This window comes from Macadamia integrifolia, chromosome 9 (genome assembly GCF_013358625.1).
Source record: "Macadamia integrifolia cultivar HAES 741 chromosome 9, SCU_Mint_v3, whole genome shotgun sequence".
NCBI classification, from domain to species: Eukaryota; Viridiplantae; Streptophyta; class Magnoliopsida; order Proteales; family Proteaceae; genus Macadamia; species Macadamia integrifolia.
The window spans coordinates 11,587,754-11,608,671 of record NC_056565.1 but is presented as its reverse complement, the minus strand read 5'-3'; the positions used below and the strand labels follow the sequence as shown (position 1 = coordinate 11,608,671).

At 38.6% G+C, this 20,918-nt stretch overlaps 1 protein-coding gene across 3 annotated transcripts; it reads right to left on the bottom strand.

Annotated features, from left to right (window-relative positions):
* Positions 1-2,745: 2,745 nt before the first annotated feature.
* LOC122088931 (DEAD-box ATP-dependent RNA helicase 40-like) lies at positions 2,746-20,204 on the bottom strand. Of its 3 annotated transcripts, XM_042658318.1 has the most exons (9): positions 19,903-20,204; positions 18,319-19,661; positions 7,516-7,743; positions 6,332-6,400; positions 5,473-5,742; positions 5,009-5,359; positions 4,188-4,465; positions 3,154-4,006; positions 2,746-3,047 (listed from the first exon to the last, which is right to left on the bottom strand). In XM_042658318.1, the coding sequence occupies exons 2-8, from the start codon at positions 19,531-19,533 to the stop codon at positions 3,160-3,162; spliced, it is 3,258 nt and encodes a 1,085-aa protein (XP_042514252.1). In that variant the 5' UTR covers positions 19,534-19,661; positions 19,903-20,204; the 3' UTR covers positions 2,746-3,047; positions 3,154-3,159. The 3 variants fall into 3 exon arrangements, with proteins under 3 accessions (XP_042514252.1, XP_042514250.1, XP_042514251.1); XM_042658316.1 differs by having other exon boundaries at positions 2,746-4,006; positions 19,903-20,203; XM_042658317.1 differs by having other exon boundaries at positions 2,746-4,006; positions 18,319-19,626; positions 19,903-20,203.
* Between the last annotated feature and the right edge of the window lie 714 nt (positions 20,205-20,918).

Sequence of the window (20,918 nt, the reverse complement as noted above, 5' to 3'; positions counted from 1 at the left end):
GGATTCATAGTAAAATGAATTTAATAATCATATATGGAATGATTTGAAGTTAATGATATAGTCACGGAGTAATGATCATAAACATTTCTTTCTTAAGTATAAAAATTTCACTTCCCTTTTCTTTTATTCCCTTGCAACTAAATGGAACCTAAAAAAAAAATTCCTCATCAAAGAGATTAGAAGCTCAATCTAATGCAGAAGCAGACTTGTCTAGACCCTTTATCATTGTCTCCTGAAAATCAGAAAATAGCAGCAAATGATTGAACTGTAAACTGCTTGCAAGTGAGAGCCCATCACAAGGATGGGGCCTGGTTGTTTCACAACACAAGCAGAAGCAAAACATCCTTCGGCTAAAAAACATCAAGAGGCTTTTAAAGGAGCAAGTAAATTTGGATAAGTGTCACAAGACAACAATATTTTGATGCTTCCAAAGAACCCATATCAGATACGACCGTTTCATTCCAAAGACAAAGGATTACACTCTCCTGCCCCTTTCATTGCAAAGCTTAGGTATGATGAATATTAGGAAGGCCCACCTGAGCTTCCACAACTAAATATTCTGTTTTCCATTCATCATATTTTGGAGTTAATTATGACTTAACTAGGTCTTAACCTAGGTGGCGATTCTTTAAAGGTCTTTCTCTTATCTCTTTTCCTCCCAAGTGTTCAAGATGGATCAAAGGCCAGGTTGATGATTTTCCCCCGACAAGATGGTTCCCATAGGTTCTTGCTTTGTATTAAACATACTTATAATGTGCATATTCAGTTTTTCCTCAATTTTCTATTTAATCTCCTCCATGTTTAACATGCATTTGCACACTGTAATTATGTTTTTTATAAAATTTTCATTTTCTTCTTGGAGTAAAACATTTCGAGGAGTGATGTAAGTGATTCAGCCTTGACTGTTACATTTGAATGTTTTGTTCTAATTGTTATGTAATAGTTTGGGCTCTATTTGATTGCAAGGGGAATTTAAGGGGGTGTTTGCTTCGATAAGTCAAATGGTGTATGTATCGGATATGGATGTCCATCTTTTGATGGACATTCTTCTGAAACGTGTTTCTTGTTGAAAAATCGTTTGGTTGCCTTGAGTCTGGTACATGTTTCTTGCCTGAAAACTGTTTGGTTACTGTAAATCTGTATAGTGATTCTTATTGTAAAACTGTTTGGTTATCCTAAATCTGTGTAGTGATCTTACTGTAAAACTGTTTGGTTACCCTAATCATGTGTAGTGATTCTTCCTATTAAATTGTTTAGTTAAACATAAGAGTGGTGAAGTGAAAAACTATAACCTTTTTTATTATTTTTTATTTATTTCTAAAATTTATATTTTTAAATAATTTAAAAGTGATTTATCTTAAAAAACTATATGGTTTTTCCATTAAAAAAAAAAATCACCCCACAATTTTGCATTGAAGCATAATTTGTAGTATGGCTCAAATTATGTATTCAGGTGGAAAAAAGTTTTTTTCTTAAGTTTGAAAATTTGACTTTCCTTCCATTTAAATTTCTCTTGCAACCAAACATAGTCTTAGTATTCAATCAAAATGGGAACCAATTCATTTCTCATTTTTAAAATAGTGCCCAAACTCTGAGGGGAAAAAAATCTAACATTGAGAGAATCAGCCAATCAGACGTTTAAAATTTGTTATTTATTTATTTCATATTAATAAAATATTTTATGCACATTTATGTATGTGTACAATCTTGCCTTCACTCTTTGGATGGAAGAGAGAGGGGATGTTTAAATAAGCAGTGTGACCTTTGCCTTATTGCATGTTTTTTTAATTAATTTAAATAAATAGAAAAAATATTTGTGAGGGAGTGCATAATGACCACCATGCCCCTCCCAAAAGAAGCACAGGGCTCTCGGATAGATAACACTTGCCTATACTGAAAAATGTTTCTCTCTCTGTCTCTCTCTCCCTGTAAGGCATGAGAGATACCCTTCTACCGAAAAAACCCAAAAACATAAAAAGCGTATGGGAGATTCCCCAAAGTTATGTCATGTGAAACCTTCTCTCATTTATTACCGACTCACCATTGGTAACGCATGGGAAATTCCCCCAAACGGCATGGCAAAGACAAAAATTGGAGGATATGCTATATATTAGAGGATAAATAGGTGTACCAAACAAGAAGGAATCATGGTTGTCCACTTCACTGTCATAAAAGAAAAAAATTCTGTTTCAAACATTTGATAAAGTTGAGAGGCCTATTTTACCATTAGCAAAAGGGTCGGCATTTGCACTGAAAAACCAAAACAAAAGGGCTGGCAATACACAAGACCCTCCCCAAATAGAAGAATTCTCACTCTCACAACTTTGTAATCTTAACTGGGAAAACCTCTATTCCCCACCCAATGTCTTATAATGATGTCCATTCTCTTTTTCGTTTATAAATGATATTTTTCTTTTCAGAGAAACAAAAAAAAAAAACAAAAACAAAAACAAAACCAAATATTCTCTTGTTTCGGTCGGCCCCATGGTCATCATCATTTCAGCCATAAGAAGATACCGGGTAGCAAGTCTGTAAGGACACCGGGTAGCAAGTCTGTAAGGACCTCAGGTTGTCATAGCAAGGCTCTTTTCACTTACTATTTCTTTTTTACAGGATGTGATAGGAACAATTTTTTTTTTCAATGAACTGAGATGGGTGAAAATTGGTTAAACATTTGAGTTATTCGTTCATAAAGAATTCACTTTTTCAGGTATATTAGGTTCTTATAGCCATTAATAAAAACCATTTTAAGCTCTTAAGGGAGGCAAATTTTACTTTCCTAAGGTCATACATTTCCGAGGCAAATTCAAATAGAAGCACCAGCTCTCCTGCCTTCCCCTTTGCCATTCTTCAATAATGTACTTCAACCTGCCAAACTGTTCCTGCTTCAAAACACCTGCGTCTCTCACAAGATGAAATCTCGGTCAAAGTATGCTAACTAACAAGCACCAGAAAACCATGTTGGTTGCCACAGCAGTAATGTTAAAGTCCTGATAACCTATGATGATTCTTTCACATTGGCAGCCCCACGATCTGGGACTCCATTTCTGCCACAATAACCAAAGAGACCACCATCAAACAGCAGTAAGAACCACTGCAAAAAAATCTGTAGCGCACCTTACAGTTCAGTAGGTGGCTGGTAACTTGGCTCACCTAACATCACAGGATACCAGATCCAGTGCTATCACCTATTGGGAGCTGAATTGCAGGCTCAATTCCCAAGATTGTGCCACCTTGAGTTGCTCCAGGGGACATGGGGGACAACCTCGATTCTTCGGGGCCAGCATCATATTCCGGTTCCTTAGAACCAAGGTCACGATTCTGTCCACGTGACCTCTCATATCTTTCATAGCTCCGGCTCCGGCTCCGGCTTCGGCTGAGGCTCCTGCTCCAGCTCCTGCTCCTGCTCCTGCTCCTGCTACGGGACCAACTTCGGCTTGGGCTACGACTCCTGCTCTGGCTACGACTCCTGCCATAACTTCTACGAAACTTATCTGATCTTCTGTTATCATATCGCCCCCTCCCATTCACACTGTCGTAACGATCACGTGGTCCCTGTTCATGCCTTCCCCAACCAACTGGACCACTACCAGGACCACCAAATCCCCGCCCCCGGTTTCCCCTTCCACCAAAAAAGTCATTCCTCCCACCACGGGCACTGAAGCCACCATCCCTCGATCCACCACGACCACCAGAATCCCAACGTCCACCACCAGAATCAAAACGCCCACCACCGGAATCAAAACGCCCACCACCAGAATCCCGACGACCCATCCCACCCCGCCCCTTTCCCATAATGGGCCCACCACGTACAGCCATCTCTCGCAGTTCAGGTGGAACTCGCTGGTTGGCACCCTCCAAAACCTTTACCAGATCAGCTGCATACTTCCAATCCTGATCAGAGAAGAAGGTGTATGATACCCCTGTTGCACCAGCCCTCCCAGTTCTTCCAATGCGGTGAACATAATCTCCTATTCCCGTGGGGAAATCATAGTTAATCACAACCCTTGAACACAACCACCAAAAATTCGTTAAATGAGATGATAATACAAAATGGTGTCCAAAACCCAACAGGAATCATATGAATCAATGTCTAAACTTCCAACAAAATTTTGGATTAAAGAGGGAAAAAAAAAATAGGTATCATCGAAAATAATAACCAAAGAACTAAACAGGGATCATCGAACCTGATGTCCTTAATGTCAAGACCTCGAGCAGCCACATCTGTGGCAACCAATATTGGCGATTTCCCACTGCGGAACTGATTGAGAACCCAGTCCCTCTCACCCTGAGATTTGTCTCCATGAATTGCAGCAGCACCAAAATTGCGGCCAATACTGCGTGCAAGCTGGTCACACAACCTCTTCGTCGAGCAGAAGATGATTATCTTTGACCCACGTTCTTGGGACCTAAGAATCTGTTCTATGCGTCTCTGCTTCTCCATTTGCGGGACCACCTCAACATACTGCAGGTTCAAAAACAAAATTGAGGTGAACACAAGGAATGATATAAGAACAAGGGAAAGGAAGGCAGAAATTTGTTTCTTGGGCTGGGGGAATGATTGAAGAATAACAGAACATGGCTCTGTGTTCTTCTGTAGGAGAGGGTATTATTAGTGCCTTTACTTTTCTTTTCTTTTTTTGGAGGGGGTGATGAGGAGGGAAGTAGTTGCATAAATAGCTACTCAACTAATCCTTGTCATACAAATGGGTCAGCTACACGAACCCTGTTACAAATATACCTATCCAAATAAGTAATTTCAGTTTGTTGTCCCTCCAAACCACTGCCTAATTTTCACATTAGCAAATCTGGAGAGAACATTCAATCAGGCCTTAATTTCGACTGCCAGATCTTCTGGACAGGATCAATGAAATCAAATGACAGGTCCAGGTGCATATTTCTTCTCTAGGTAGGTCATCCCACGATCCATCAGATGGGTACCTTGTAATCTCTTTCATGATTGGAGCTGTAAATTCAATCAACTATTTGACAAATATGAATAACATACCTGTGTGATGGCCTTGTTTGCTGCAAGCTCATCAACACTGCCAATATTCACTTGAACAGGATTAACAAGTAGATCTCCCGCAATTTTTCTGACCTCCTTGGGCCAGGTTGCAGTGTACATGAGAGTCTGCCGACGTGGGGGAATCTCATTCACAATCTTGCGGATTTGAGGTTCAAAACCCATATCAAGCATTCGATCAGCCTCATCAAGGACAAGGAGAGATACTTGACGAAAGTCAATTTTCTTCATCTCAAGGATATCATTGAGCCGACCAGGGGTGGCAACAACAATATCTGCCCCTCGATCCAATTCTCGAAGCTGAGGGCCCTTTGGAGCTCCACCATACAAACACTGAAGGAAGAATTGAGCCATAAAAAAAAAAGAGCATATGATCAGTGAGAAGCGAACAGAAGAATGAAACGTGTGAAACAAATATTATATGAAACAACAATCATGAGACTCACAGTGCAAGAGACCCTAGAAGAACGGCCGAACTTGATAACCTCATCTTGTATTTGTGTTGCAAGCTCACGTGTAGGAGCCAGAACCAACACCGTTGGACCATTCTGAGGGTTATTTCGGCATTGTCTCAGATGAATAAATGCAGGAATAATGTAGCCCAAGGTCTTCCCAGAACCTGTTTTGGCAATGGCCACTATATCCCTACTCTGTAGTGCAATCGGCCATGTCTGCGCCTGTATTGGCGTGGGAGAAGAGAAGCCAGCAAGATGTATCTGAAACAAGAAGGGAAAAAGAAAACAACCCTCATAAATAAAAATATCTACTAAAGAGAGATTATCATTCACGTATCAGAAAATATAAGAATTTACTTCCCACTCTCATGCATAGTAAAGAAAATAAAAATCCAAAGACAACCCCATGTGTATGCAGTCGCTTACTGAAGCAACTTGAGGCAGCAAAAGGGGCATTTCAGACCATGTGGCGGAGTGAAGTAGCAGGAAAACCCCACCCTCATCATGTCATTTGGAAGCAGGGCCCACCACCCTCCCAACCTGTCCAGAAAAGGCTCCAACTATTTATTTTGCAGCCCCCAAAGGACAGAGCAGTTGCTGTGTATCAGGATGCACATAGCAACGCAGCGTACGACATATGCTCCAATACTGGAGCAGATATCGCACTTGCGACAACGGAAAATAGATGAGTTTAAACATCAATAAATGTTGAGTAAAAATAACTTCAATGCAATAAGAAAAAATAAATAAATAAATAAATAAACAAATGTAAGTTGTCAACCATATAGATTGGCTGACCAACCTGAAAATTTAGAACATTTGATTACAGGAGTAAAATACTAAAATGTACCTCTCTGAGTATCTCTGGAGGGAAACCAGTGGCTTCAAAAGTCATGAAGGGAGCAGGAACATTGTCACCCTAAGCAATTTTTTCACAAATCCAAGTCACAAGTCATTCCAAAGATTAAATCCTACTGAACCCATGAGAAACACATTTCACTTCACCAATATTATTAATCCAATCAAGAAATGTTAGTGTTAGACAAATATGAAAAAAGAGAATATTAAACATAAAACTAAGAAACAGAAAGTACAATCTTCACTAAAAAGGCCATCCAACCAAAAGAAAAGTTACCACAGCATATTAACATGGATTTATCAACAAGAGGAATATAGAAGGCAGGCAATCAAATCTAAACATAATAACCCAAACAAGAATATGAATCATAGGCTTGGAAAAAAGGGCAGGAAAAATAATGAGATAAAGGACTTTTCCAAAATTCATTTGGAAGTCTGTCAGTAATAGCTGTTTTGTTTACTGGCACTTCAATTTTCTACTATGAAATGAATCTAAGCCTAAGGAAGAGGTACGACCCTAAGGGAGGCTGTGTAAACAAAAACAATTTGTTGTCAACTGCTTGAACAGAACCTAACGGTCAGTGCAGGATCCACTAAATATGATTCATCCTCTCCCCTCATCCTTCGCCCACCCTAAATAAACATTAAGCTATGACACTGAAGTGTATGTCTGCAGCGGCCATTTATCACAATTCACAAAGTCACATGCTCAACCAAAAGGCCCCTCCCCAATATTAAAGAGTACAAAATTTTCAAAATGAATCTGGATATTTTCAAAATAGAGAATGTTGGAGAATCAACAGATCAAGATGCAAAAAGCAAAATAGGCTCCAAACTATCACACCTACTTCCCTAGGAGTAAGCTTCTTACGTGTTATGAAATTGCTTTCGATTAGGTTACATCAGATTCTAGAAAGGAGTTCTATATACAAGAGTAGCATTTCCACTTCTTTACATCACAAAACTTCTCTTTCCATTGCACATTTCCATTGCATTTGTATCACATTTGGTATCCAGGAAATAGGAACTAACTTGAAAATAATGCAGGTCATGAAACCTCAGGTAGAAGCAGTCATTTAAGGCAATGATCTATAAATAAAACTAAAAGTAAAGAGACAATTCGGATATAAATTTCTACACAGCTGAACAACCAAAATAGGTAAAGCATTCACAGACCGTTGCAGTAACTTCATTTTGTCGACAGTATACTTCAGCAGGTGAGAGATTTCCAACATCTGAGGAGCCAACCATCCTTGGAGGTCTTACTGTTGCACTATTAGAAAAAACTTGAACACCAGCAGCATGATTGTACAAATTGGGCATTACATGCCCTGCTACAATATTCAATCCCCCAGGATGACCAGGGTTGGGATTATGAGGAGGAACACCATCCATCCTGTTTTCCTGTTGTGAAATAGCAACAATAGTATCAAATGTAAGAAATAATGCAGATCCAACTTCTACAACACGCTTAAAAGATTTTGAGAGAGAGAGAGAGAGAGAGAAACACATAACACAGGTATGCCAGCGCACAGGCCAATGGGAGGGAGTGTGAGAGCATCTTTAGAGTGGGGCGGCACGGTATTTTTGCACCCGCTGTGTCTAGGCGTAGAAACACACTAGTGGGTAGAGTTATTTTTGCCTATAAATATATAAGGGGGGGGGGGGGGAGGAGAAGAAAAGTAAACAAAGGAGGAGGAAAACCACTATTTGTTCTTTCTAATTCTCTTTCTAATGAGGAAGTACGATGTTTTTAAACAAAATGTTAAGGAATCTGCAAAAGTTGGGTTAGATTTGGTCGCCTTGTGTCTCTGCGAGTGTGCGTATGTCTGCGAGTCTGAAGAGAAAGAGAGAACATGAGCATGTTTTTGAACAAAATGCGCAAATAATCTGAAAATTTTGAGTTAGATTTTCATTCCAAATAAGCAAATAAGACTGGATCATCACTTGTAAACCTATATATGTGAGGACAAAACTACATATTCTAGGCTCATGTTATTCTCTCTCTCCCCTTTTTAAACTAGTATCATTCAGCTATAGTTTCATCATAGTACCCATCCTCAATATTGTAATAGTTTGCTCTTGTGCATAATAACTTACATACCAGATATGATTTACCTAGTCAACTTAATGATTTTTGTTGTTTCCACTCTCCTCTTTATCAGCTATGGATTTCTTATGAGACATGACACTAAACGGTAAGGTCATTTTTTTGCACAACCATTTCCAATTATGTTCATGCTAATTTGAACAAGCTTTAACAAACCCAAGTACCTTAACTCAATTTCAGAGTTTTAGAATATTGGACTTTTTTTAGCCTCTCTTCTCCAAGCTATGGTTTACAATTGTATCCTTCATATTTCATGCTCTCAACTTCCATACTAGAAGGTCCCAAACAATTTAGCATTGTTTTTAAAAATAAATTACTGTTCTGCAACCCACATGTTTCTTTGCATCAACTGTCATTATTAGGTCAGAACAAAATGAGAACATAGAAAAGATTGATATTTTTTCCAATTTATGCATTCCAATAGGCTCTTACCTTACCATGCCTATGATTTGCATCCACAAATCACAATGCTGACAATTCTAAACTCAACTCCGCCTTATCCAAACTAAATGAGGTCAGCTACATGGAAACTATTTCTCCAATCAGCTCTATTCAACGCACAGAATCCAGGCCTAAGCTATTCATGTCTTTTTTCACAACTCCTATGGTTATTTTGGGCCGACCTCTAGTTCTTTTAGCTCCTTCATTTGAAATAAATCACTTCTCCATGCTACAGCATTCAGACTTCCTATGTAATACTGTATTTGAAGGATCAAAACAGTACCATAATACACGATCTTTTTCTCAATGATTAATTTCAGATTAGGAACAGATCTGAAATTTGGGACAAATCCTACTTGACCTAGGAGAAGGAAAAACAGTAATTTGAAACAATAAAAAATAAACTTCAGAAATCAGTTCTGTATATGGGTTGTATACGTAGCAGAAATATATCATTAATCAGAAGTTGATTTATCTTAATAATGGACAGATTACCACTTAAAGCAGAATTGGAAACTCAATACATGTCCAGATCAGCAGGTCTGATCTGGCAGCATTCTGATCAAGTTCTTTACTGTTGAAGAAGGACTGCTCAAAATCTGGACACATTCTAACGGCTGGATTGCTTAATCTCAAAAAACATGGAATTAGAACTAGAAGAATTAAAAATCCGGTAGTATATCAGCAGCTTCAGAACAAGACCAGCAGAAAATAACAACCAGGGTTCACACCGCAAGGTCGTTTGATTGAATCAAACATAAATGCCCTTCATCAAACACAAGGGGTTTCTTGATCAGACAAAAGATGTCTTAAGCATGAAGAAGCAATCAAAAACTGCAATTTTCTTGATCAAACAAAAGATGTCCTCAAGCAGGAAGAAGCAATCAAAAGCTGCAATTTCCTTCACTAAATTTGTGCACAATGCTGGACTACTTACAAACTTATATAGAAAACTCAAAAACAGACTTAGACAGTAAAAGGAAAGGCCTAACCAATACTCAACCAATTGGGACACCTAATGATGCGGAATCGAGGTTGAACCGGGTTGACACTTTCTCAACCAAGATGAACCAGGCACAATTGGACTTTTGGATACATTAGGATCTTTAGTATTTTATTTTGTTTGGGGATTATTTGCAATCTTTTATTTTGGGTAGTTGATAGTCAATTAGGAAGTTTCCAATTTGAGTTTTATTTCATTTCTAATTGTATTAGTTAGACTTGAGGAAGTATTTAGTAGTTTCTATTTCAGCATTAGATTTTAATTAGGCAAGTTTTAATTTTCAGTTATTACATAAGGGCATGTAATCCAAGTTATTAGACAGATTTTTGAATGATGCATTGAATTGAAGGTTTTAGCGTCGGGTATGGTGCAAGACGTGTGATCCCTTTTCCCCCTCTTTGTGCTATCCTTCCCTTCTCTCCTGCAATGAGTTTACTCAAGGATTTTTTCCCTTTCTGTATAGGCCCTCCATCAAGAGCTATCAAAGCCGAATGATCCTTCCTTCATTCTCTTTTCCTTCCCTATGTTCTTCCCATTCTCAGTTCTATTTTCTGCCGAGACTGAGAACAGCCAAGAAAAAAAAAAAAACTGATTCTGTCCAGAGAAGAATCAACCCCCCTATCTCACCGCCCTCCTCTTTCTCCCAACTTCCTTCAATCGAACACCTTTTCTAGGGTTCCAACAGCAGCAAAGAAAAAAAAAATCCTTCGAAACAAAACATACTGGTTTTGGAGTTCCATCCGCAGGTCGCCACCTCCTTCGAAGTCGACCCTCCCTGAAATTTCCATCACAGTCCACGCCTCCTCCAAATGCCGCTGCTACCTTGATGTTCCATTGTTGGAGAAACAATCGCTGCTGGTTCCATCGCTGAGTAAGAGACCCCTCCCTCTGGTTGGTAAACCTACTTTCTAACCACGATCTCTTATTCTTTCCTTTAGCATTTTTTTCGATTTCCAGAATTGCCTCGTACTTTACTTTTATACCTGAGTTATTCTTTCAAGACTTCCAAGTCTGCCCTTATACATACATTGCAATTGTGTTTCTAAACATAACCCACATATTACAGAATTTCCATTCACTTAAAGATCTCTTTTAATCACCATTCTGCCATTGTTCTTTAAAACTTCCATATATTTCCCATTTTGCCCCTCCTTTTATTTGGACCTTTTATTATTGTCATGGAATGTTCAAGTTCAGAGATCACCTGCCCAATGGAAAGCCTGCTAAATTGTTAATTAATGAACGACTAGACGACAATTTTGTCTCACGATCTGTGGTGGATATGTTGTCAAAGACCGGTCAGATTATTTTTCAGCCAAAAAACGATGTATTAGTTGAATTTTCTGTTTTCTCATTATTATGATGGTGCTTTTTGTGAAGTGTTTAACTCTCCTCGACGCATCATTAAATTGGGTCGACGTTGGTTGGAACAACGAGACCATAATTGTCATGGCGTCGCCTAGGCATCGCCAAGGCGGCGATTTGACGTCCTGGCAGAAAAAGAAGTTCATAGCAGTGATACGATTTACGTGACTCACAAATGGCGATCGCCATTGGCTGATAGGCATCGCCATGGCACTGCCATGGGCGCTAGGTCACGCCTAATTCACTAGGCGGTCGATTTTTTGTAAAATGCAAGGTGATTTTGATATGGCTATGTTGATTTTTTATGATTTGATGTTGCTTACTGTTGGTTTTATATGTTATAGGGTATATATTGTAGGCTTGTAGCATGCTAAATAACTTTAAAAAATAGGGAAAATAAAAAAGTAGCATACTAAATAACTTTAGAAAATAAGGAATATAAAAAATGACACATAGGCGATTTGACCGCCATGGCAACGCCATAACGGGCAATTCATCACCAAATTGATTAGCCACCCCTCCATCGCCTTGGATCGATTTGACGTCGTGACAACTATGAACGAGACATCCTTGATCGTGAAACCAATATGTGCACCCTCCAGGCTTACCACATGCGTCAAAATTTTGATCTTCATGGATTGGTTGAGTCAAAGAAATTCATACCCCAAGTACAACCACAAGACGAACCAGATGTATCAACACAAGTGGAAGAACGTCCTACTGTGGAACAGATAACAGCAAAAAGTGAGAATTGTGGATCAAGTAATGAAGGACATCAATGCAGTGCCAATTGTTCACCATCATGAGTTCGTTCTTTCCCATAATTTTCTGGACTTGAATGCACCTCTAAAGCTTCACATCATGGACTTTGTTCGCAATACAGACGACGAGCAATTCACCCCTGTTCGTGAGATTTTATTGTTATCATTCTTTAAAACTCGTGGACGAGTTTTTCTCAACATCGGGGGAGTTGATGCAGAATCGAGATTGAACCGGGTTGACACTTTGGGAGATCTCAACCAAGATGAACCAGACCCAATTGGATTTTTGGATTCATTAGGATCTTTAGGATTTGATTTTGTTTGGGGATTATTTGCAATCTTTTATTTTGGATAGTTGATAGTCAATTAGGAAGTTTCCAATTTGAGTTTTATTTCGTTTTTATTTTATTAGTTAGACTTGAGGAAGTATTTAGTAGTTGCTATTTCAGCTTTAGATTTGAATTAAGTTTTAATTTCCAGTTATTATATAAGGGCATATAATCCAAGTTATTAGACAGATTTTTGAATAACGAATTAAATTGAAGGTTTTAGTGCCGGGTATCGTGCAAGACGTGTGACCCATTCCCCCCCCCCTTTGTGCTATTCCTCCCTTCTCCCCTACAACTCTAAGTTTACTCAGGGATTTCTTCCCTTTCTCTATAGGACCTCTGGCCTCTATCACCTAAATTGAATAGGAAACAAACTCAACATAACCAAACATTGAATCCTAACATGCCTATGACTTAAGTTTGAAGTGGAATTTAAGAAAGATAAGAATTAGAGTTGGAATGGGAAATCCTATAACCGAACTCAGCTAAGATAGCCTATGCTGATGTGGATTCCACTAACTAATAGCTAAAGAAATAAACTAACTATTAAGAGAAATCCCATATGCAGACTTACTACCCATGGTTCAGGCCCATTACATTGAAAATCTCATGGACCAAAGGCCCAACATGTATACAACCCAACCCTAGGCTTATTCCTAATAAAATAAGCTTGTGGTGATGTATTTGCATTGCCTCCGTTGCACATGTCCATACCATCATAGACGAGTTACTCTCAACTCATCATGCAAAAGGGCAACACTCAAGTTTGCTCTAATTTACTCTTCTTTTTTTTATTATTTTATCTTTCCTTGCTTTACCACTCATCCACCACAACATCCTCATTTCAGCAACATTAAGTTTGTTTAACTGTTTTTTTATTTACTGCCCAACATTCAGCCCCATACATCATTGCATGTCGTATAATTGTTCTATAAAATTTCCCATTGATTTTAAAGGGATATATCGATCACACAACACTCTGAATGCACCCCTCCATTTTATCCACCCTCTTCCAATTCTTGTTATAATATCATCCTCTATTCTCCCTTATTCATGATTGAACCTAGGTGTCTAAAGTTATCACTTTGTGAAAACTCCCTATCACCAATTTTCACCACCCCGCTCTCAGTCCTATTGTTTTCAAACCTTTTGATCCCAAGGTTGACCACCAAAATTCCAACTTTGCATTTATCTCAACATTTGTGCCATCCACCAAAACAATATCATCTACAAATCACTCCTGGGGGTTGTGGTAATATTTCTTCTCCCCAAGAGCACCATCCCTCTCACTCCTAAAAACCCTAGAGACAGAGCAAAGGAAGTTGCCGCTTAAAGCAGCCTGGCCGTTAGGCTGGGCTGCTCCCTCCCTCTATCTTCCTCCGCTCTTCTGCTTTCTCTACATCTCCCCTTCCCCTCTCCCTTCTTCCTCTTCTTATCACACCCTCTCACTTCTCTTCTCCCTCCCTCCCTCCTCCACTACTCTTCTTCCCCTTCCTTTGCATCTCCCCTTCCCCTCTCCCTTATTCCTCTTCTTCTTCTCTCACCCTCTCCCTTCTTCCTCCTCCACTCCCTTTCCCTTCTTCTCCCACGCTTGCTAGCGTCGGTTATCTCAATCAGTGTTGAAGTTGTTGCAACCACTCGGCTCATCTTCCCGCCTGCTGCCTACGTCGCTTGGCATGTAGATGTCTTGGTGCTGGCCCCTTCTGAGATAGTTGCTTCTGGTCGCTGCCCCCCCAAGCTTGCTGTCCGACGCCTCTCCCATCAGGCCTGTTGTCCACCCTTCTAGTTGGCCATCAGGCTCATTTGGTCTGTGTGTTAGCTCGTCTATTCCTCCAGTTCTGCCTCTTAGTTGGCTGCTTGCCATGCCTACAACCATGGTTCGAGAATTTGAGCGAAACATGTGAAATTCGTAATTATCGACCCAGGTCGAAATGAAACCTTGGGGGATTTTAAAAAATCACCTGTTTCGACCTGGTTTCGATAGGTTTCTTATGTTTCGACCGAAACATGGGAAATTTTGACCTTCTCTTGTGCATTTTTTCTCCCAAGTGTGGGAAACTTGGGGAAACAGTGAAGATTTTCATTTTTTGGCACTTATTTATGTCAAATGATTTAAGTAAATGTATTTTATATTTGTTATTTCATTTATTTAAGATATTATTCATAAATAAGGAAATACCCCCAATTTAAATCCAATAAAAATAGTTTAAAAATTAAATTCCTAAAGGATAAAAAGTCAATCCACCAGTTCAAGAACAAAAACTAGATTTTGGTTATAAAGGCGATTTACAACTATTAAATGCTGGGGTTTTCTCAATTATGAAAATTTTATAGAACCTATAATGTTAAAACATTGCTAAAAACCAAAAGTCCAGTAAAATAATCTTTTGTTTTGATATCCCTAAAATTATTTTCATTCAAGTGATTTTAACAACATTCGCGTACTTTAAAATAAGTTTGACCGGAACATAACTATGTCATTACAACTCAGATTTAAGTAATCTTACACTTGTTGAAAATATGATTTTATGTTATACCTAATACAAAAAGTCTCGTGTAAAAATAAAAATCATTTGACCAATCAAACTTATTATAGAACAAGAGCATTTCTCTAAATATTGATTTGTTATAACTTAATGTGACTTAATATTGATTTTTTATGATTTGATGTGGCTAAATGTTGATTTTAATGACTTGATGTGGTTTATTGTTGATTTTTTATGATATAAGGTATATATAGCTTACTAAATAATTTTAGAAAAGATAACATGCGTGCCTTGAGGGTAGTGAGTCACTACTTTGATGGAACCGCCTAGACACTCTACTTGGAATTGAGTCACTACTTTCGAGTGTTGAGTAATTGAGTCACTACTGTTCAGTGTTGATAGATAATTGTTGATGATGTAATATTTTTATCTATTTTAGATCATTCGGATTATGTCTTATGTTTTGATGTAGAGTGTAGACTATATATAGTCATTATATAGTAAAGTTTCAGAATTTAAGCCAACAAGCTAGCGTAATGATTATCGAACCTTTGGTTCACCACACAAGTAAGACTTTATGTGTTTTTCTTATGAAACTAATTATGTGAATGTGTTAGAAATGTTTAAAATAAGTTATACACAAAAAATCAGACAAAAAAAAAAAACAAAAAAAAAAAAACACTGTTTGGGGGTCGAAACTTAAGTTTCCACTATACCGAAGAAAATTCCCCGGTATCTTCGAAATTTTCCAAGTTTCCACCGAAATTTTGGTCTCCCCAGAGGTCGAAACCCGATACCGTGAACCTTGCCTGCAACCCAATTTGTACGCCTCTCGCAAAGCACAATGTCTCATTGGTCGTCTCCCATTCTAGATGTTAGGTTCGCTTGATTTGTCCGCCTGCTCGCAACGTTGGCCTCCACCCTCGTTGGCTACCTGCCCTGGTGGCTTATCGACTACTGGGAACTTGCCTTTTAGTCTATTGGTTAGCCTCTTTGACACCAACCTGCTAGGAAATTCTCAGTCGGCAGCCACTCCGTTGTTGCCCTCAGAAAGGTCGACGCCCTTTCGCCTTGGAGACCCCATCTGCTTGGGCAAGGCCCTCCGTAAGGCCAGCACTCCTCCATCGTGGCTATCTCTTCTCCAGCGGTGCTACTTCGTGTTGGCAGCTAAGAAATGTTGTGTTTATGTTAGGGTTAGAGATTGTGGTTGACTTCCCAATTCGGACCGATTTGTCCTCCTAGGTTGGGCATCCAAGCCGGTCTGTAGAAGTTCTTTGATGAGGCCATGTGGGCCCTGATTGATGCCCTTTTGGCCTTCTTTTATTGCATTTTTCTATTCACCATAGAAAAATATAATTTGCAAAAATCATACACCAAGGGATATGATCTTGAATGTCCCTAGACAACTCATCAATGATAAATGCAAACAAATATGAGCTTGGGGTTGAACACTGGTGTAATCCAACTATTATTGGGAACTCACTACCCTATCCACTCACAATTCTTACACTAGTCACTACATCCTTATACACATCTCTAATTATGTCCACATATTTACTCAAAACATTTTTATTCTCTAAAACTTGCCAAATTAACTCTCGATGAACTTTATCAAAAGCTTTTTCCAAATCAATAAATACCATATGAAAATCTTTCTTATATGCTCCAAATTTTGCCATCAGTCCCCTAAGAAAATGTCAAGGTTGATTTCACTAAAATTCACGCAGGTGCCCTACAACTTCTTTGGAAATTTAAGCCTATGTTTCATCCAATGGTTGCACAAAGACCCCTCCAAAAAAGTCCAATTCACACAGAGTCATCTTAAAAATCATAATTCAATGTGCAATTAGGTTTTTAACATAAAGGAAAAAATCTAACCAATTTATATCTTGATTTTGCAATCTTAAACCCTCAAGCCAAAAACAGTTCATATCTAAACAATTACAAGTAATTCAACTTTTTGCTTTTATTAACTTTTAATTGAAAATTTAAAAGCAAGTTAACAATGCTACAAAACTGCTCCAAACACTCTTAATGGATAAAAACTCAAATCAGCTCAGCCTCATCCCAACAAAATTATCAGCTACACAAATCTTTTTTCCTCTATTCAAAGCCATACTTGTTATTAGTCCTAAGATATACATGTCTGTCCTCATAACTTCTCCTAGAGTCATTCAAGGTCTACCCCTGGCTCTTTTAGCTTCTTCAATCAGAATCAAATCACTCATGCATACTGGAATATTCAAAGACCTCCGTTGCACATATCTATGCCACCTCAAACAAATTTCTAACAACTTATCACGCATCAGAGCCTTTCCTAGATTAGCTCCAATTTGTTCATTCATTGTCTTATCTTTTCTAGTTTTACCTCTTATCCATTTAAACATCCTCATTTCATTTACACCAAATTCTTTTAAAGGATATTTCTTCACTGTGCAGAAAACGTGAATAACCCCCAGAAGCCACGGGCAGAACACCTGGCAGAGAGACCCAATCTCGAGTGAAATAAATACCGCGACTTTGGTCTTTTACAATAAAATCATCACATAGTAAATCATCAACACCCAAGGTGATTTCTCGACTCCAAACATCATCGCTGGTCATATAACTTTCCTATAAAATTTTCCTTCGAGCTTTAAAGGAGTCAATCACATATCATGCCAAACACACATTCGCTCCATCCACCCTATTTTAATTCTTTGTGCAACATCATAATCTATTTCTCCTCTATTTATGATTGAACCTAGGTACCTAAATTTTTCACTTCGTGGTATCCACCTATCATCAATTTTCACCATACCCCTTTCAGTCAAATTGTTACAAAAGTAACACACCACACACTATGTTACCTAAACACTCTTAATGGATAAGTGAGACATGAAACACTGATAGATTCATAAATTCTTATTGTATTTTTTTAATGACAAATAGATATACTTTTTTGGAATAAAAAATAGATAATACATCATCAATATTTAAATAACCTCTCACTTGCAAATAACCACAACAATGAATCACATTTTTAAGGACTGGATTAAATATTACAAACTGTCACACTCAAAGCACATACAAATCTAGTTCCATTAATACAGAAAAGAGCGACGTGGCCCCATAGTCTTTCGCTTTCGTGTCTCTCTAAAATTGTAGTCATAGTAAATATTGGTTTGTTTAATCATCAGGGACTCCCAAGCACACAAATTATCTATTAAATAAATAAAAAATGGATAACTGAGGGCTTGTTGTTCAACAGTAGAAAATGACTTATATGCCAATGCCCCAGTGCACGAGGTTCCTGCTAATGCAAGGTCTGGAAGGGCATATGTACGCAGCCTTACCCCTGCTTTGCAGCAGAGGATGATTCCAAGTTTGAATAGTTCAACTTAACCGCTGCACCACAGGCTCGCCCACTAGTTCCATTAATACAGACTATGTCTAAATTACAAGATGCGAAAATTAAATTAAATAAAATATAAGAAGTGCATACCTGCTGATTCCGTGCCATGGGGATTGCAGACAGCTTTGGTTGTTGAGGAAGCATCACTGGACCTTCCTTGTTGGCATTAAAGTAAAAGTCATTGCCAGATCTTCCATGAGGATCTTCATACCCCATTTTAAGTCCACTCGATTGTTGATTATGCAACATTGTTGGCCCCACCTGATTCTCTATGGGAGTACCCATTTGTTGCCTCACTTGTTGCCGGTGCATATGATCAGTTACAGATTGCTGAATCTGAACCAACGGAGACGCAGTTTGTGTATTGCCAGAAGAATTACCAAATTGTTGTGCATGAACCGACTGAATGCCAATCTGTGGAATTTGAATAGAATGTGATCCAGTAGGCAGGTTCTGGATCTGCGATGGAGAAAATGCAATTTGCTTTCCTTGTTGAAAATCAGATTCATCTCTCTTAGGAAACCCCATTTTCTGCCCTTGATGATGAGAAAACTGCTGCCCATGTTGATGTATTATTTGTTGTGCCTGCGGTTGTGAAATTTGTTGCCCCTGTTGATGTGGTATTGGCTGTGCCTGTTGCTGTGAAATGTGTGATCCATGTTGATGCGCAACCTGTTGTGCCTGCCGTGGTGAAATTTGTTGGCCTGGTGAAAGTGAACTTTGTTGATATGGTAGTTGCTGCAGCTGCTGGTGTGAAAATTGCTGCCCTTGATGTTGTGCAGTTTGTTGACTAAGATTTTGTGGCATCTGCTGAGGCATTTGTTGCACTGGCTGCTGTAACATCTGCTGCCTAAACTGCTGTTGCATAAGCTGACCTTGCTGTTGTGCAGATTGCACCATTTGTGAAGGTTGTTGTGATGCTTGTTGAGTTTGAGGACCCTGCTGTTGAGCCTGTGAGAATTGTTGGACCTGTTGCTGGGACAGTAGCTGTCCAGGCTGTTGTGCAACTTGGGTTATTTGTTGGCCCTGCTGTTGTATGGCTTGGGTCAATTGCTGCCCCTGCATTGTCCGGGCCATGGGTATTGGAGCCAGCTTTGGAGTAGAAGCCGAGGGAGGGAGGCCCGGTGGCAATGGTGGTGGTAAAGTAGCAGGTCTTTCATACTGAGTAATGTTAGTTTCAGGATTCCAGTAGTATAAAAGACCAGTGCTTCCGTCAATCAACCCTTTCCAGGGCTGTGGAAGAGTTGGGTCATCAGGTGCATATCGAGGACCCAAAGAAGCAGAAGCGGCCTCGGCAGTAGCCATGAACAGTTGTTCTAAGACCCACAAAGAACCGAGGTTTAACCGACTAAACAGAATAATTCAACCTCCAGCCCTAGCTTCCAATTCCGATAAGCTCTATGTAGGCGCAGCCAACGTTTCACCCACAAAAGCTAAGAAATCAAAATCATTGGAAACAAAGGTAACGCGGGAGTATAAATCATATAACTTCCCAAGCAATACATTAACGCAACATAGCCCTAAACCCTCAATTGATAATAAAGACCAACAAAATAAAATGAAATGAAATGGAAACCAGACACCTTAAAAAGAATACTATTTGCAAGTATTCAATGGCTCTATAGCCATAGAAAAAAACTGAAATAAAGTAAAAGAATGGGAAAAGTTGCTTACCTCGACGGTTATAACCAGATGATTAGGGTTTTCAGGGACATCCTCCTTCCACTCTTCCTGTATAGCTTTGGCGATGAACTATAGGAAAGCGATAAACCCTAAAACCCCTCCCTGACATCTACCATTTAGGCCGCCGAGAGAAAAATCAAATAATTCGAAACTTAATAGCTATTCGAACTCTCGATCTCGAAAGAGAGGGAGAGTTGACGAATGCTTTCCAAATGAGCCTTGGAAGTTGAATGGCTCCTTATATTATTAGGGTTTGGGAGATGTTCGTCTGCGGCCATAGAGCCAGGCTTAATACGCTGGAGCTTCCAAGTGGATTCTTATAAAATAAAAATAAAAAAAAATGTGACCTATGATCATCAATCTGGACCGTCCAAGCACAGGCCTGCCGACCCTCCTACGGGCCTGAACCCCAAATTTGAAATAAGAAAGAATAAATACTCCTATAATGAATCTCATTTATCGCAAAAAATAAAAATAAAAAAAATAAAAAAAATAAAAAAAATAAAAAAAATCTTAAAGATTTTGTATTTGTTTTGTTCATCAAAGACTAAACAATAGCAAAAATAAAAAAATAACAGATAAAACCCTAGTTTTATGCAATCCAAAAGAAGGTTCACAATATCTAAAAAAGAAAAAAAAATGTTCACAAAAAATCGAGATGAACTGGATTAGATGTCGCAGATTTAAATGCAATTATGTGATTCACTTGATCTGATTTTGATTACATGAATCGTAGAAAATTAAGAGCACAATGAAGTTTGATTTCATAAAGGAACATTGATTGCTTTATGATAAAGTTTTAATTTTAACAAAAAAAAAAGTGAAATTATCTTAATAGTTTTGATTGTATAAAACTATGCAACTTAGATTAATTGTCATAAATACGTGTTGAAAACGATAAATAGTAGGAAATGTGAGCTTATATGCCCTAAAATAAGATCGTGAAACTTAAAAGAAACTATTTGGAGACATATACTGATAAATTAGTAAAACAAATAAAATGGGAC

Coding starts and splice junctions, on each gene's coding strand:
- LOC122088931 (XM_042658318.1), bottom strand. CDS start 19,533: ATGGCTACTGCCGAGGCCGCTTCTGCTTCTTTGGGTCCTCGATATGCA. Junction 7,744..18,318: donor CCATGGCACGGAATCAGCAG/GTATGCACTTCT, acceptor ATTTCACAACAG/GAAAACAGGATGGATGGTGT. Junction 5,743..6,331: donor CTCCAGAGATACTCAGAGAG/GTACATTTTAGT, acceptor TTCTTGTTTCAG/ATACATCTTGCTGGCTTCTC.